The sequence below is a fragment of the Notolabrus celidotus genome, chromosome 22 (assembly GCF_009762535.1).
Source record: "Notolabrus celidotus isolate fNotCel1 chromosome 22, fNotCel1.pri, whole genome shotgun sequence".
NCBI lineage: Eukaryota > Metazoa > Chordata > Actinopteri > Labriformes > Labridae > Notolabrus > Notolabrus celidotus.
The window spans coordinates 26,469,890-26,485,811 of record NC_048293.1 but is presented as its reverse complement, the minus strand read 5'-3'; the positions used below and the strand labels follow the sequence as shown (position 1 = coordinate 26,485,811).

Sequence of the window (15,922 nt, the reverse complement as noted above, 5' to 3'; positions counted from 1 at the left end):
AAGATCAATATTTAAAAGCATATTCAGATTTCCTCACATCTCTCAGTCCACAGAAATCGATCTTCCATCCCTCCACCGTGTCAGGAGGATATTGCGTATTTGTGTGTGTGAATCCATGAATGAGGAGCTGCTGGGAGGAGGGGCTGGACTTTAAGTAATAGCAGGCCGCATTCAAAGAGCCGCTGGTCGTGACAAAGCACTTGACAGGCAGAAAGACACCCCCTAATTCCAGCTTGACCTTGGTTGGTTTTGCATTCTCAGATGCTGCTGGTGACGGCGACACGCGTCTGGGGTTGGTTCGACTCTAGGAGCCGGGGTCTTGTAGGGAGGGGGGTTAGCAGAAGGTGTGTGTGCAGATGGACGGACCGTTAGGGATGCAGCCTTATATTCCCCGGAGAGGAGGCAGAGGTCAGGGATCAAAGCCCCAACGTACTCCCCTCCCAGCTCTGTGTCTGGGGACGGTCAGAGATCCAGAATGAAGCTCTGCTCGGGCCGGCTGAATTATGCAGTTTGTGCAATTAATGCAGAAATGAGGGAGGAAGGGGGGAGTCAGGATTGGTGGGCTGTTTGTGTATGTTTGCATGCAAGGGAGGGCTGTGTGTGTGTGTGTGTGTGTCTCTTGCCAGGCCGTTACAGCTTACACAATGTAGCAGTGCAGCTGGCACGTGCCACAAATATACACACACACACACACGCACACACACACACAGCAGAGTCTAGAGAGAGGTCTTTTAATTAAGGGATTTGTTAATTTTCTATTCAACTTGACAGTGATGAATGGGGGAGCAGCGCCTGCCCATCTCAGCCTCGGCTGCTCGGCACACACAGCTTCCTCGGAGGCCTCTGGGTGCCATCATCACCCTCTGAAACTGTGTTCACACTCGAAGATTATTAACCCTTTGGAAGTCAGAGCCATTTCCTGGAACTGAAAAACAAAAACACACACACACTCACACACACACTGAAGCAGCCTGTGTGGACGCCAGATAGGACTGAGAAGTAAACAGTCAAACAAAGGCCAGTCTTTGTGTGAATGAAGTAAGATTTGTTGCTGCTGTTTGACATCAGTGGAAGTTGCTCTCAGACTGTTTGTTGTTATCTTGGCCAGTCATAATTTAAAGCTTAACATGTTCTGTTTTTAAGAGATTAAATAATGCACATTAAAGTCTGTACTGCTTTCTGCTATTTAAAGTCTTTAAACTTCCTTCCTCTGCGATTTAAAAACATCTGCGTTCATATGATGTTATGAAAACGATGGCAGTAGCCGGCGGTCTAACTTCATAATGAATCATCTCTTGAGACCTCAAAGCTTAAAGCTGTCTGAGGAATATATAGACTACAGACTGTTTGATACATGGACGCAGTTTTGGAGCCTTTTGTTAGTGGACCTAAATCATTTTTTGAAGCATCCTGTAAAGATGTTTATTTCTGCTGTAAAATCCCCCTTTTTGAATGGGTGTGTATGTGGTTTCTTGTGCTTTTGGAGCCAGCCTCTAGTGGACACTTGAGGAAGTGCAGTTTTTAGCACTTCTGGATCAGCTTCGTCTCTCTATGTCGGAGTTTTCTGCTTTATATCGTGGACTCTGGATGGCGGGGTGGCAGAACTAAGGTGGTAGAAACTAGGGATGGCCATTTCAAGCCAAAATACTATTCGTTTATCATTGGCATCTATTCGGCGATTACTTGAATAATCACCCTCCCACACAAACACACCTGTCCCATTAACAGCCTGTTTGTGCAGCGGGATGAGGTGCTGCTAGTAGCGGACACTGACAGCGTCTGTCTCTATCTTTACGTCCATGTTTCTGTGATGCAGCATGGCGTGTGTTTACATTTACAGCCATGCTCAGTCTCTGGAAATACATGTGTAGTAGAGTAAGACTCAGAAACGGAGCAAATCGCTGCGACTGTCCCAATTGTTTTCTTCTTCTTTTGCCATTAAATGCAGTTAGCATTCTTCTTCTTCTGTTACTTAATGCGGTTAGCAAACAGCTTTAAGACGCTCTATAGCCACCGTCTGGTGGGAATACCGTATTACAACCAGGCATCGGTAAACCAATGAAAAATGGTACTTTTAAAATGAGAAAATATTCAAAGTAACTCTTCATAAATCATTGCCCATCCCTAGTAAATACACCGGAGAAGTTTAATAAAGTGAGTGGAGTCAGAGGAACGAACACAGCTTGGTAATCCACCATTGTTGTTCTTGTCCTCTTTCTCGGGCATGGCTGTTTGATGACACCTTTCTCTCATATCTCTAGTTCAAACCTTTCTAAAGAGTCCGCTCTGCAACCTGGGTTTAAAAGTTTGGGTTGTCAGACGCCCAAAACTCAATTTCCATGTAAAGAAACAGCCAGAACCGACCATAGTTTGTTTCCTATTGAATAAGTTTCCATGTGACGAGCATCTGAGATCTAAAATCCTGTAATCATTAACGGATAAACTAACAGATTTCAGCTCCTCCACTCTCCTCTCCTTCCACATGGAGGCCTCTCTTTGTGGAGGCACAGTGGCTCATCCATTGTTTCAGCGAAGCAAGAAGAAGCTTTGTTTAGTTATTATCCCCCACACAGATGGAAGCACTTATAAATGTATTGTTTCTGTCTTTGACTGATTAATTCCTCTAATGCACTTAAGTTTTTAATAAACTAAGGATGATTCATTACGGCTCTCCATGTGTCTTATTCTGTTTTATCCCTTCATGATGCCTCACTTTGATTTATTGTGATTTAAAGCCTTGTTCTCTCATGCGTGGCTCTTTTTGAATCTTTCTGTGTTTGGAGTCATCTCATCCTGTCAGATCAGCTGCTGTTTCTTAAAGCGCAGGTACTCTGAACAAAAAGCCTTCAAATGTAAACTGAATGTATTTCATATTCATTGTCAATACTTTCTTTTGTCGCTGCCGAACACGCTTTGCATTTAGATACAGGAATATATGCACCCTGAAGCAGCAGGAGCCACATGTCATATTGTCCCCCATGCGATTTATCTATTGTGATTTGGCAGCCATTCATCTTTTAAATGCTCTCTCATGATTTCCTTTGTGCATGCAGAGCCGGAGGTGACCTTGAAAATGGACCATGTGGTGTAGTCGGGTTTTAATTTATTCCCACATACACGAAAACTGTCTCGCTAACATGATTTTCTTCATGCTCTGTGCCGCCTGCACGCGCTGGGAACTTTTACAGCAGCAGACAGCGTGCTCCCTTTAGGATTTATGCCGTCATGCTCATTTTGTATGCACGATCTTTTCGCTGATATTTAAAGTCAGAGTCAATCTTTTGAAACTCCGGCCTCTTGTGTTTGTATTTATCTGGACTACTGGTGCACAAAAGCTCTTAAAAGCATGCTCATACAGTGTGATGAAGAGGTCTAAAGACATCTTGAATCCAGTATTTGGAAGATAAAACTAAGGATAGAAGTTTTTAGATGGAGTATCTGTTTGCAGCAGCTCACTTTAAGACTATAAAAGACTTGTGTTGATTCATTTCTTCGATTAAAGCCCTCACACGCCTGAAAAAGTGGCTCTTAGCTCCAGTTTTAAAATATAGGATGTGCAAATGACTTTAGTCTCAACTTTGTCTCTCCCTAATCTTTCACTCCAGCGTCTGATAAAAATAGTAACACAGTCATTGTCTCAGCAGTCAGGTCAGTTATCAAGCGCTTTTTTGGGAGCCTGTCTTACTGAGCTTTGACTGACTGACACACACTCACTTACACACTCACACACACTCGGCACACTCTGTTTTAATGCATATTAATGAAGTTAAACGGCCCACTGTAGGGAGGAGACAATGGAGCAGAGGAGGGCTGCTCGTGAGCACAAAGCCGGGGATTCGGGGGACGAAGAACAGGTGCAGGGATGGAGATGAAGCTTGATGTATACAATAAACTATATGTTCATCGGTGCAGGAAAAGATCTGTACGTGTATTCAGATGCATCACCCTGTTTTTCTCTGTGTTGAAGTGTCGTTGTTGTGTTGCAGGCAGCACATTGAGTCCACACTACCTCCTTTAATGCACATCATTTTTTCTTCTTTCGTTTCTTTAATCGCTGAATTCTCATCTCATTCTAACTCCCCATCCTTTTCTCTCAAGCTAACTTAAACACTCAGATAAATTTACGTCTTACAACACAATGGTAACAGAGTCTGTCAGGCCTTCAGGAAAGCCTTATATCATGTGGCACTACAGCGAGGTGTAAAGTGGACATTTCCTGGAAAAACTGTGAGCGGTATCCATCACCCGGCAGGGAGCAGGTGGAAGAGGTGTGCTGCTTTCTACTCATTTACTTTGACGCAACAAAGGAGAAGAAAGCATGGATGAATACTGAAGATTAAGCTTGAGAGAAAGAACAAACTGCAAAAGAAAGACGAACATTCAACGTTCAGATAAAGACAGAAGAGCGAGGTCAAATAACAGTCCTGCAGTTACAGATTCTCTCCATGATGGATGACAAAGAGAAGAAAACTAACATCTTCAAAACTCCTTCTCCAAAGCCAGAAAATCACTTTTCCTTTTAGGTTTTAAAAAGCAAATGAGCTTAGGTTAAATGCTCTGGAAAAAGCTATTTAAATAGTTACATTTGACATTCATCCCAGGATTTGGGAGCTGGGATTGATTGAGAAACGGCCAACTCTACCACTGAACCACAGCCACCCAAAAACAAAACAAGGACAGGAACAGCAAAGAGATTAGATGTACTGCTTCATCTAGAGGGGTCACCAAAATCAACACTAAATGACAGTTCCTAAACTGAGCTCTAAACTTAAATTTAAGGATAAACAGAGATCAGTTTCAAGTTCTGGTGAAGACAAACAGCCAAAAAGGTCAGCAGGAAGTAATATCTTTTTTTAAACTCCAGCAAAACTGAAATCTTCAAGATTGATGCTTTAATGGTATGTTATCCTAAAAACTGTAATATGTAAAAGGGAACATTTAGCTTCAATCAATCAATCTTTATTTATAAAGCACCAATCCTCCAGACTCTTTCCAAACAGAGCAGGTCTAGACCGTACTCTATGTTCTGTCATTAACAAAGACCCAACATCAAGACAGGATCAGATCCAGTCCCATCTTACAGACAGGACTCAGTCTGATCTCATCTTAATCCACCATGAGCAGAGCACTTTGCAGCATTTAGCAAGTTACAGTGGCAAGGACAAACTTCCTTTAACAGGCAGAAACCTCCAGCAGGACAAGACTCATGTTAGACACACATAGGATAGAGGGAGAGAAACTGATGCTTTAAAAAAACAAACACTAACATTTCTGGCGTTCGTTTGTTTTGTTTCCTGATCCAAAATGAGAATGCTTCAGATTGTAAGACTGTGGATATGTTTGAGTTTTTCCCACATGGTGCCACATTTTCCAAAGATTTATTGATCTTAAATAATAGACCAGTTTACTATAGTCATGATTAATACAGCTCTGAATGTGGAAACTGTTAAATAATGTCCTAAGTGTCTCAGGAGAAGTCTCCAGTCAGACTTGAGCACGGTCTGACCTTTGCATGGACCGATATCCTTCTATACTGACCGGGTCTCTCTTGAGAATGAGACCCAGTGTGTCCACAAGATTACCCGTCTAAACAAAAAGGTTAAATCAAATCAAAACATCTGGCACTAAAGCGAATGCTTGAAGGGAAATGTTGAGGAAACACGGTCAAGGTTCAAAGGTCAAAGTGTTATGGGCACTTCTGTTTCCATTTTAACTACTCCTTTTTTCTACTTAACTCCCCTCACGTCATAAAAGAGTCAAACAAATCAGCAATAAAGGAAGCAAAATAAAAAAATCTACTTCTATAAATTATAAATCTCTTGAAGTCTTGTTTTCTTTCCAGGCCACATAAAAACACTGCATGGGTCCAATTGGGCAACATTTTCTTAAAGCAACAGCACAGTTATTGGTTATGTTTACCCAAATAAACAGGATTATAAGGGGGTAGAAACCCACCAAAGACAAAGATGAGTTGATTTATGTTCAAGCCTTCTTCTTAAAAACAGAAATGTCAAAACAACAAAAACATCCAGTCAATAAATAAAGGAGGAGTAGAATATCAGCCTCTAACAGGATAAATGTTTCTCTTGTAGGACAAAGACTCTCTCCCTGATCAGATCCTGGAGGAAAATCGGATTCTCCCAGCCCTGCTCTGTAGACCCTCCCCTGAGTCCAGAGAGATAATCAACTTGAACCAAGCCACGCCCCCCTTGCTTCATTCCGGGGATTTTATCAGCGCCTACATGTGGAGCCCTCTGCACACCAGAACCAGCGCGAGAAGAGAGCACACCCCCCTCCACTGACTCCTCATGCTGACAGACACTTCGTCCCAAACATCTCCTCGCCTCTGTGGATCCTAAACCTCTGCTGCTGCTGCTGCTGCGCGCTGACAGGATGGATTTTTTGGACCGTGGTTACCTGGAAGCGCGCTCTCCCTATGATTACACCTTTAACTTCTGGAACGACTACCTCGGCCTGTCCACTCTGGTGGCCAAAAACAAAATCCACAGCCCGTCCTGCAGCCCCAACTCCATCACAGAGTCTCTCAAAGCGACGCTGGGCTTGGAGGATGACGCCTCGGATTGCTCGTGCGTAATTGGACACGGGGACGGACACTTGGAGTGCTGCTGCGCGGCCCCGGGCTCCCCTCCGATCTCCATCTATGATCTCAAGGAGCGCATGTCTCTCCTCAGGCCGTATGAGCACCTTGCAAGTGACTCGCCCCTCGGGGACAGAGACTCACCCTCTTATAGAGGGAGCTACACCGGCCTCGACCTGCTCTCCATGGAGAGGAGGCGCAAACAGACTCAGAGGAGCAAACCGGAGCCGAAGGTGTGCGTCTTCTGTCGGAATAACGGCGCCCCAGAGGAGGTCTACGGCACCCACATCCTGAAGACAGCGGACGGCAGAGTCCTGTGCCCCATCCTGAGAGCCTACACCTGCCCCCTCTGCAGTGCCAACGGGGACAATGCGCACACCATCAAGTACTGCCCGCTCTCCAAAGACCAGCAGAGCCAGAGAGTGGCGAAGGGAGGCAGAGTGATTGGGAAGAGGCTGAAAATCTTCTGAAGGAGGATGAGTTGGAGTTGCACTGTAAATTAGGAGCGTGTGTGGCAGTTCATCTGTCTCAGTTCGTGCACAAGACAAGTCCAGAGAGAGAGAGACTTAAAGCAGATTTAATGTGTGTCACTGCTTCGTTTGTTTTCGTCTTTCTTGTAACTCTGTGGGCACATAGTTTACACTTGGACGCATTGCGCGCAGTATTTTCGCCCCCTCCCTCCCTCTCTTCCTCCCTCTCTCCCTCCTTCCAGCACTCCGTGGACTCGGTGATCAAAATGAACCAAAGTACTGTACAGATCGACCTGTGAATGAACACCTTCATGCTGTAATCAGAAGTTGCTGTGTTTCCAGGAGAGCACAGTGCCAGCGCAAAAACAGCTCTGGCTTCATGCGCAGCACTCCTGATATGAGATGAATGTTTAGTCTCTTTGGCCCAGTGGATGTATGAGAAGTCTAAAGACAGGCCATGCAAGATGCAAGATATACTTCTTTATATCGAGCACACTTTTGTTCCTGAGATAAATGTTTTCTACCAAAGGATTACACTTTTTGTATGGAAAGGTAATTTCTGTATTGGTTTCTATGTTGGGTGTCTTATATTCTTTATGTGACTTTATGTGCATTGTGTTTTGCAGATTTCAACTGAATGTAAAACAAAAAGAAGGTAAATCTGACATGCAGTTCACCTACATGCTCTTAAAGCAGCCTCGAGCTTCTTCTTCTACTTAAAACACAGGAGGAAATGTTTCCTGCAATTCTTGTAAATGTTTTAAAGAGGTGAAATGATTTTAGCAATGAAAGCCTGACATTCCAAAGTCTTTATGTGTTAATAGAAATGTTTTATGTACTTATTTTTACCTTATGTATCATTGGGAAATATATTCACTGTAAATGATCTCTGAATAAACATGTAATTTGCATTTTTCTTTGACTTTATGAGACAGAAACTGATTCTCTTGAACCGTAAAGCTCTTACTTCATGATGTGGCTGACAGTGAAGTTTATTCTGAATGAGCGTTTTCATTCAGATCTACTGTATCTGCAAGAAAAACAAGTATGCAGTATATCTGATGCATTGGCGCCACCTAGTGTTCAGACCCTAACACTACAACAACCTCTGACTGTCAACTAAAAACAATCCATGGTTGAGAAAACTATGATTGTATTTCAGCTGAGCAAACACATCTTGTGTGACTTCTGCAAACAAACTGACCACTTCATGAAAACCTCAAATGCCAGAAAATTTAAAGACACTTTGACTGTCTTCTGCCAAAAATGACTTTTTGTTTTTGTGTAAAAAAGGGAGTAAAATTAGTTTCCAATGTTCCTTATGGTTGTGTTTTAACCAAACTGTATGTCAATCCCTTCATTATTTCAATCATCATCAGTATCAGAGCTGTGACTTTAAGTTCATGAAGCTTTGTTGATCATGGTGAGAGGAATCTTCAAGCACAGGTGTCAAAGTCTGACATTCCAGCTCCTTAAAGCTCCTGTGAGGAACTATTAGTTTGTGTTGATTTTGGCGCCCCCATGTGGTCAAAGCTGTACCTCTTTGCGTTTCTAATTTTGTCCAAAAACAGAACATCTAATCCTGCTTTCTTTAAGAGTCAGCTGTATCCTTAAATGTGAATATTTGCTGTGAGAAATATAAACAAAGGCTCTTTCTTTAGCATGCTGTTAGCCTCCTCATCGGACACCTACCCACTTGCAGCACTTACAGACATTAAAACTAGCTATACATGACTGATCGATCTATGTGATGATGAGCTGTTTTGCTTTTTAAGCTCATAAAGAAGCATCCATATCAATTCTGGTCTGTTTCATAACCACCTAAAAGTTCCTTACTGTAGCTTTAAATATTAGCATCAGCTGATTTTTTGTCCTTTATGATTGTCCTTTAGTCTTTGGGTTCTGGTTAGTCCATTTCAATCAATCAATAACTCTGTTTTTATTTACAGAGCCCAGAATCATAACAAAAGTCATCTCAGGACTCTTTGCAAACAAGCCCCTTTATCTTTTTTAAGGAGATTTTCTATGGCTGATTGTATAAAGACAGTGATGCAAATATTTTGGCCTTTTTTAAGCTTAACAATGAATCATTAAATTGTGAGAATATTCCTTTAATTATCTAAGCCGCAGCCCTGGTATATATTATATTTGTTGAGTCACAGATATTATTTGGAGAGTTTATTTTGTGCTTTTAAAAACAAAATAAAGGTCAAAATAAGGTCCAGGGATTCCTCTCAGTAACCATGCAGCATTAATCTTTGAAAACGAATTCTGTCATGCTTTTAATAAATAATCAGCCGGCCTCACTAGAAGACTCCAGAGAGGGGGAAGCTCTAATTGTATTTTCCAATGAGCTGTCTCTTTAAATGTTGAGCAATCCATGATTTGTATTGACCTCTAAAGGCAACTGCAACCACATAAGTGGACCTTATTCCCTCTCTCATCAATACAAAGTAAACATGTCAATCGTTTCTTGTGTTCCCAGTTTTCCTGTTAGCTGATGAGCTGACCGTTTTAACTCCACATCTTGAGATAAGCTCAAAAGGTGTTGAGCATTTTGGGGAAGGTTTTTAAGGCTGTGTCGTTTATATCAGGGTGGTAGTTTTCTTTAATGTGATGGATGCTTTCTTAAACTTTGAAAGGATGTTGTCCTCAAGCAGCTGATAATGATATTCCTGCAGCTGATGAGGCTTTTGATGAAGTGTTATTATGAAATGAAGACCTGAATCAGCATGAAATACATCACCATCATGGTGTCACAGAAATCTTACTCATTTAATTCTCAGCTTTCTTTTTCCTTGGGGTAAATATGTGTACCTATATAAGAAATTTGACTCCATTAAACGTTGCTCTCTAACATTAAACATATAAATATCAACTAACATGTACAGGGGCACCTGTCCCTGTCCTAATTTGAGGCAGACCCAAAATAACCTCATGATGTATGAACGTCTGTGTTAAACTTTACAGTGTTTCTGGCAGGAAGCCCTGAAATCAAACCCCTCCTTTTACTCAGATCGATATTCTCAGTGAGGACATCACGGCAGAGGTGAACAGGCTGAAAAGACAATAAAGGAGGATGCTAAGAAAAGAAAGGAGAATGCAAGTGAACAAAAAGCCAGACGGGAGTAAATCTCAGAGAGGTTTCTACGCCGTCTGGCAAGGAGACGGATTGGCACTACGAACCCGAGCGACCGCCAAGTTCCAGGAAGTACTGAGTCTTGCGTAACGTTTCTGTAGGAGGTAGGACGAAGTTAGAGTGATGGGGAGAGAGTGGGATGACATGCACCACTCCTACGACCTACATTCGTAACCTCTGTGCGTGAAGCATCTGCTGATTTTTAACGTGTCCTCATGAGAGAGGCTGGAATCTGTGCAGACAGAAGTGAGAGTCGAAGGTGACACAGTGAAGTGTAGTAAAGAGATTTTCCTGCAGCTGTCATCAAAACCTTGTCCTGACTTGAAACCAGCTTGACGCCTCCTTTAGAAGGAAGACTGAGGATGATGAGCGGGTCCCCTCTGACTCATCTGAACGTTAGCAGCAGCAGCAGGAGCAGGAGGGTTTCTCTGTGTCAGCACATACAGTCAAGACTCTCTCCTCTCAGCTGTGTCTCCCACACACACCGACACACACCGTCAGTGACTCATCAGTTTGTAATCGAAGATCAAATTGATGAGTCTAAAGATACTCGGGGATCGATGGCAGTTTATAGGTCATCGCAAAGGGCTGGCTGTCCACTGAAGGAGGGCAGCAGAAGCAGGAACAAAAGAGGGGGAGACTATTGCTTCTTTTAATACGAGTGGTAGGAAAGAGGGTCTGTGTGTGTGTGGGATAATGACATCATATTCAGTCTTTATTCATTAATCTATCTAAGAACAAGGAAGGTTTTCTTTTGCATTAAATATCTTTTTCTTAACCAAATCCAATCCCAACAAAAGTTGAATAAAGTGCTGCACAATCAGTCACAAACACGATGAAAACAACATCTTAAAACACAGAGACAAACTCAGAGACATCAGGAAATAAACCAGCTAAAAGCTTTAAGGTTGAAAGGATTAAAAAGGTGTCTCTCATGCAGAGCCAAAAGCAGAGGAATAAAAAGTGCTGCTTATGTTCTGTGTATCGATTGACCCTCGCTTGGTTGTAGAAAATATTTGTTTAAAGTCATTTTCACATCATTCATCCAACTTTTCTCCTCCTTCTCCTGCTGGTTATTTGTTTGCATGAGGAATGCATCTGAGCCAGCACTGAGGGCATTAAGTAGTGGTAGTAAATCCTGCCTCCAGAAGTGCGTATAATAAAGAGAGCACTTAATCGTGAACCCGTTTTAAGGTAAAACGAGCTCTACCACATCAGCTCTGCTCGCTGTGGCTGAGAGAGAGAGTCTGAAAACCAACCTCCTCTCTCCTCACTGCAGCAGCCTGCGATTGGTCCACGAATGCTGACAGCACTGATGCCTCTGTGCCGGAGGAGGGAGGGAGGGAGTGGGGGGGGCAGCCTCTCTCTATAAAAGCCGGGGATCTGCAGCATCACTGAGCTGGTGCAGTGCAAAAACGCTCGCTCATCCTCACCGATGGTGTGCAGAACAAGGGGGACATAAAAAAAACCTTCTGAAACTAAAAAACATCCACATCCTTTTCTTAAGCAAACAAAAAACCCACCACAAAAAAACATCATCATGAGCTACGATTCCTTCTACTCCTACCGCCGCCCTTGGGACAGCTACAGAGGCTCCCAGTCCACCACCAAATCCTCCATGTCTTCCTCCCTCTTCTCCTCTTCTCGAGCTCCTCCGTCCGGGAAAAGGATCCTCAGGCTGGCCTCCTCTTCGCTGCCTGATGGGTCAGAGCGGATGGATCTGGCTCAGGCCAGCACCCAAAACACAGAGCTTCTGGGGCTGCGCTCCCAGGAGAGGGAGCAGCTGGTGGACCTGAACGATCGCTTCGCCACCTACATCGAGAAGGTAAGACACCTGGAGCTGCAGAATCGAGCCCTGCAAGCTGAGCTGGAGGCGCTGAGGAGGCGGCAGAATGACCCGTCCCGTCTGCAGATCCTCTACGAGGGGCAGGCGCGGAGTTTGAGGGCCATGATAGACTCGGAGAACGGGGACAAGATGAGGATGGAGGCGGAGAGGGACTACCTGCGCGACGTGTATGAGCAGATGAAGGAGCGGTATGAGGACGAGGCCAGGAGGCGGATGGATGCTGAGGAGGCCCTGCAGGGGGCCAGAGAGGAGGCCAGCAGGACCGTACTCGCCAACTGTGATGCCGAGGCTTCAGTGGTGTCTCTGTGCGATGAGCTGGTGTTCCTGAAGAAGGTGTTCGCAGAGGAGCAGGCCGAGCTGCAGGCCCAGCTGCAGGTGGCGAACATCAGCGTGGACGTGGAGGTGTCCCGGCCTGACCTCTCCACCGCCCTGCGAGACATACGGCAGCAGTACGAGCGGCTGGCGAACAAGAACATGCAGGCCGCCGAGGACTGGTACAAGAGCAAGTTTGCAAGTGTGGTGGAGATGGCCAGCAAGAACAACGAGGCCGTGCACGCCATCCGAGAGGAGACCATGGAGTACCGGAGGCTGCTTCAGTCCCGATCCTCGGAGATCGAAGCTCTCCGGAACGTCATCGACTCCCTGAACAAACAGCTGGAGGATCTGGAGGAGACGCAGGCGAAGGAGGTGACAAAGTACCAGGTGAATAAGTAAAGTCTGGATCCTGAGTTTAACTAACAGAGGTGTCCTGATTAGAGCTCTGAAGTGATCTTTTTTTAGAGCCTTTGTTCTCAGACAGGAGCACAGGACAAAGGTCAAGAAGGACAATGACAGACAGACAGGCAGAAATATGATGCGTGCAGCTCTTTGGCACTTTGGCCTCAGATAGAACGCCCTCAAATTAAAATAAATCACTCTCAGGGAGAGTGGCCAAGGGCAGAAACAAGCTACCAAATTTAAATACTTCCTCTGCAGCAGCTGCTCCCTCTGCACACTGGAGAGCTCAGAGGTGAAGATCTGCAAGGTTACTGTCTAAATAGAGAGATCACACCATGACTGGACACAAACTGAGATCAGGGATATCCAGAAACTCTAAATGTTCTGTTTCTGTGTCGCATCACTAACCAGGTTATCTGTGATTGAATGTCTGTGCTTCACTCTGCTTCTCCAGATAAGGATAAGTGAGCTGGAGCGGGACATCACTGAAGCCAAGCACGAGATGGCGCGCTACCTGAGGGAGTACCAAGACCTTCTCAATGTGAAGATGGCTCTGGACATCGAGATAGCTGCTTACAGGTGAGACGGCGTCACGGTCACTCCAGGTCACACTGATATCTCATACTGCACTAAGACTGTAGATCAACACTTTAACACACACTCTTAGGTAACAGCTCTGTCATATACGTCATATTATCTTTATATCATTCACTCGCCAACAACTTGGTCAAAGCTGTATTATCAGTCCAGCTCTATTAGACATTAAAAAATAGAAATATTGGATGTGATTAGAGACGCAAAGGGGTGGAAAGTTTCTGGTAAATTCAAATGGGAAGTTAGGAATTTTGGAAATATTCCAAATTGGAAACTTTCCATGTGAATTTATGATTTTATTGGAATTTTGGGGAATTAATGATTTTATTGGAATTTATGGGAATAAATTAATTTATGGGAATTGATGAATTTATGGGAATTTATCAATTCATAGGAATTTATGGGAATTAATGATTTTTTGGGAATTAATGATTTTTTGGGAATTAATGATTTTATGGGATTTTAGGGGGAATTTATGAATTTATTGGAATTGGTGAATTTATGGGAATTAATGATTTTATTGGAATTTATGGGAATAAATTAATTTATGGGATTTTTTGGGAATGAATGAATTTATGGGAATTGATGAATTTATTGGAATTTATGGGAATAAATTAATTTATGGGAATTGATGAATTTATTGGAATTTATGGGAATTAATGAATTTATGGGAATTAATGAATTTATGGGAATTAATGAATTTATGGGAATTAATGAATATATGCAAATTTATCAATTCATGGGAATTAATGAATTTATGGGAATTTATGGGAATGAACTGGGAATTGAGGGTAATTTAATGGAAAGGTATCATATCCACGCATAAATACTTGTTTTGTTCTAAGCAGACATTCATCCAAAATAATACAATTAAAACAGATTTATTTGCAAGTAGAACTTTATCAAGTGTTAAATATTTTATTGAACAATCAATTCATTCATTGAAGAACAAAAACATGAATGTTGAGTTAAATATTACTCATCCCCCCCGACCCAAACCATTCAAAAATGAACAAAAATGCAATCCCAACAAAGTCCCATTCAAAATGTTAAAGGAAAGCTTCACAAAACAAGCCTCTGCAGGATTCTAGAAATCATCTGTGCATGTGATTGAGAATAGCAGAGATATTCAACTGTACTTACATGAAATCTGGTTGTTTTAGTCAGGATCATGCTAAAATTCCCATGGAAAGTTTCCAATTTTGCAACCCTAGACATGATTTATATTTTACAGTCTACTGAGTTTCTTTCTAATGGTTGCTGTAGTGCATCAAAACACAATGACAGAAACCTTGCATATATAAATCGACAGCGTCAATATAAAGGTTAATAAACCGACTAAATCTAACTTGATTCTGTCTTTTGTAACCTCAGAAAGAAAGACTTGTGTTTGTGTTTTGATTTGTTCTACAGAAATGTGTGTTGTCTTATAAATATGCAGATTTAGGAGCACCTGTTTTCTTTTTCTTGCAGGAAACTTCTGGAAGGTGAAGAAATCCGACTGGCGTACCCTTCCCTTCCAGCCCTAAACTAGAAATGCCACCAGCCTGGCATCAACCTGAATTCTTCATCCCCTGACCTGAACATCCCCCCTCCCTTCCCCTCCCCTCCTCATTTTACACCTCTCCTCTATCATCCCCTCCTGCCCCGATAATACCGTCTTCTCTTCTCCCCCCCTCCCCAAAACCGAACATCAAACCAAAGCTCATCCTCCTCAAGACAGATGCGCCCTTGTGTGACACAAGAGGTCCAACAGAAGTCCCCCTTCTTCTACACACGTTCTGACACCACATCATGAAGACGGAGTGGCTGCACTGCATTCGTCACACAGCTACGTCGGACGGCAGTATTGTTTCGGTCGAGTTCCTCGCAGTCGAGTGTGTTAAGGTCCAAGCAGCAGAGTCCCCTTTAGACCCGTCCTGACCCCCTCACCGTGCAAACATCTGACCAAGTGTTTGTGAAGGAGGACGAAACATCCTGTATCGCTCACTGCTTGGACTTTCTCTGCTTCAAGTGAAACCTGTGAGAGCTCTACCAATCAATGATGCATTGTCCTGCACCCCTGGTTCTGCAGTAGTAGTCAGTGAACCAGTAACCTTAACACTTTCTTTTCACTATCTTAAATTAGAGACCCATTTTTTGTCCTTTCTGTTGTTCTTCCTCTGCATTTACACCCACACACACAACCACAAGCTTTTCAAAACCAGAATCAGTTTGTGTCTTTCTAATAATTGGCAGGTTATTTAAAAAAAAATGTCTAATCAACGTTATCTTGTCTCCGGACACGTAAATGCTGTGGAAGACTACTTGTTACTGGGTTCTCCTTATCTGTATGCAGTGTGTCTCACAGCCTATCTGCATTCTGGTTGGTTTTATTCTGTTCTGTGATTTCATTCGAGCTAAAAGACGAAACTGAAAGAAAAGTGCAGGAGCTCCTTGTTGTCTGTCCGCTGATGTTAGGACTAAGAGAAACTAATACCAAGTCTGCACCATCACTAGGTGTACCTGTAACGGCCAGCAACAAGCTGAATAAACATATAACTGACCTGCAAATCTGC

At 43.2% G+C, this 15,922-nt stretch overlaps 2 protein-coding genes and 1 long non-coding RNA gene across 3 annotated transcripts in view; 2 read left to right on the top strand and 1 right to left on the bottom strand.

Moving 5' to 3' along the window:
- Positions 1–731: 731 nt before the first annotated feature.
- LOC117806305 overlaps positions 732–15,922 on the bottom strand; it is a 20,991-nt gene continuing 5,800 nt past the window's right edge. Inside the window, exon 3 of the long non-coding RNA XR_004629641.1 lies at positions 732–925. This is a non-coding gene — a long non-coding RNA (uncharacterized LOC117806305). The remainder of the gene's footprint in view (positions 926–15,922) is intronic.
- On the top strand, positions 6,279–8,042 carry LOC117806303 (nanos homolog 1-like). The gene has a single exon (XM_034675182.1). The coding sequence runs from the start codon at positions 6,394–6,396 to the stop codon at positions 7,066–7,068; it is 675 nt and encodes a 224-aa protein (XP_034531073.1). The 5' UTR covers positions 6,279–6,393; the 3' UTR covers positions 7,069–8,042.
- On the top strand, positions 11,599–15,919 carry si:dkey-33c12.3 (uncharacterized protein LOC335380 homolog). Its single transcript, XM_034675181.1, has 3 exons — positions 11,599–12,755; positions 13,225–13,349; positions 14,838–15,919. Exons 1-3 carry the CDS (start codon positions 11,748–11,750, stop codon positions 14,896–14,898), a joined length of 1,194 nt encoding a protein of 397 aa, XP_034531072.1. The 5' UTR covers positions 11,599–11,747; the 3' UTR covers positions 14,899–15,919.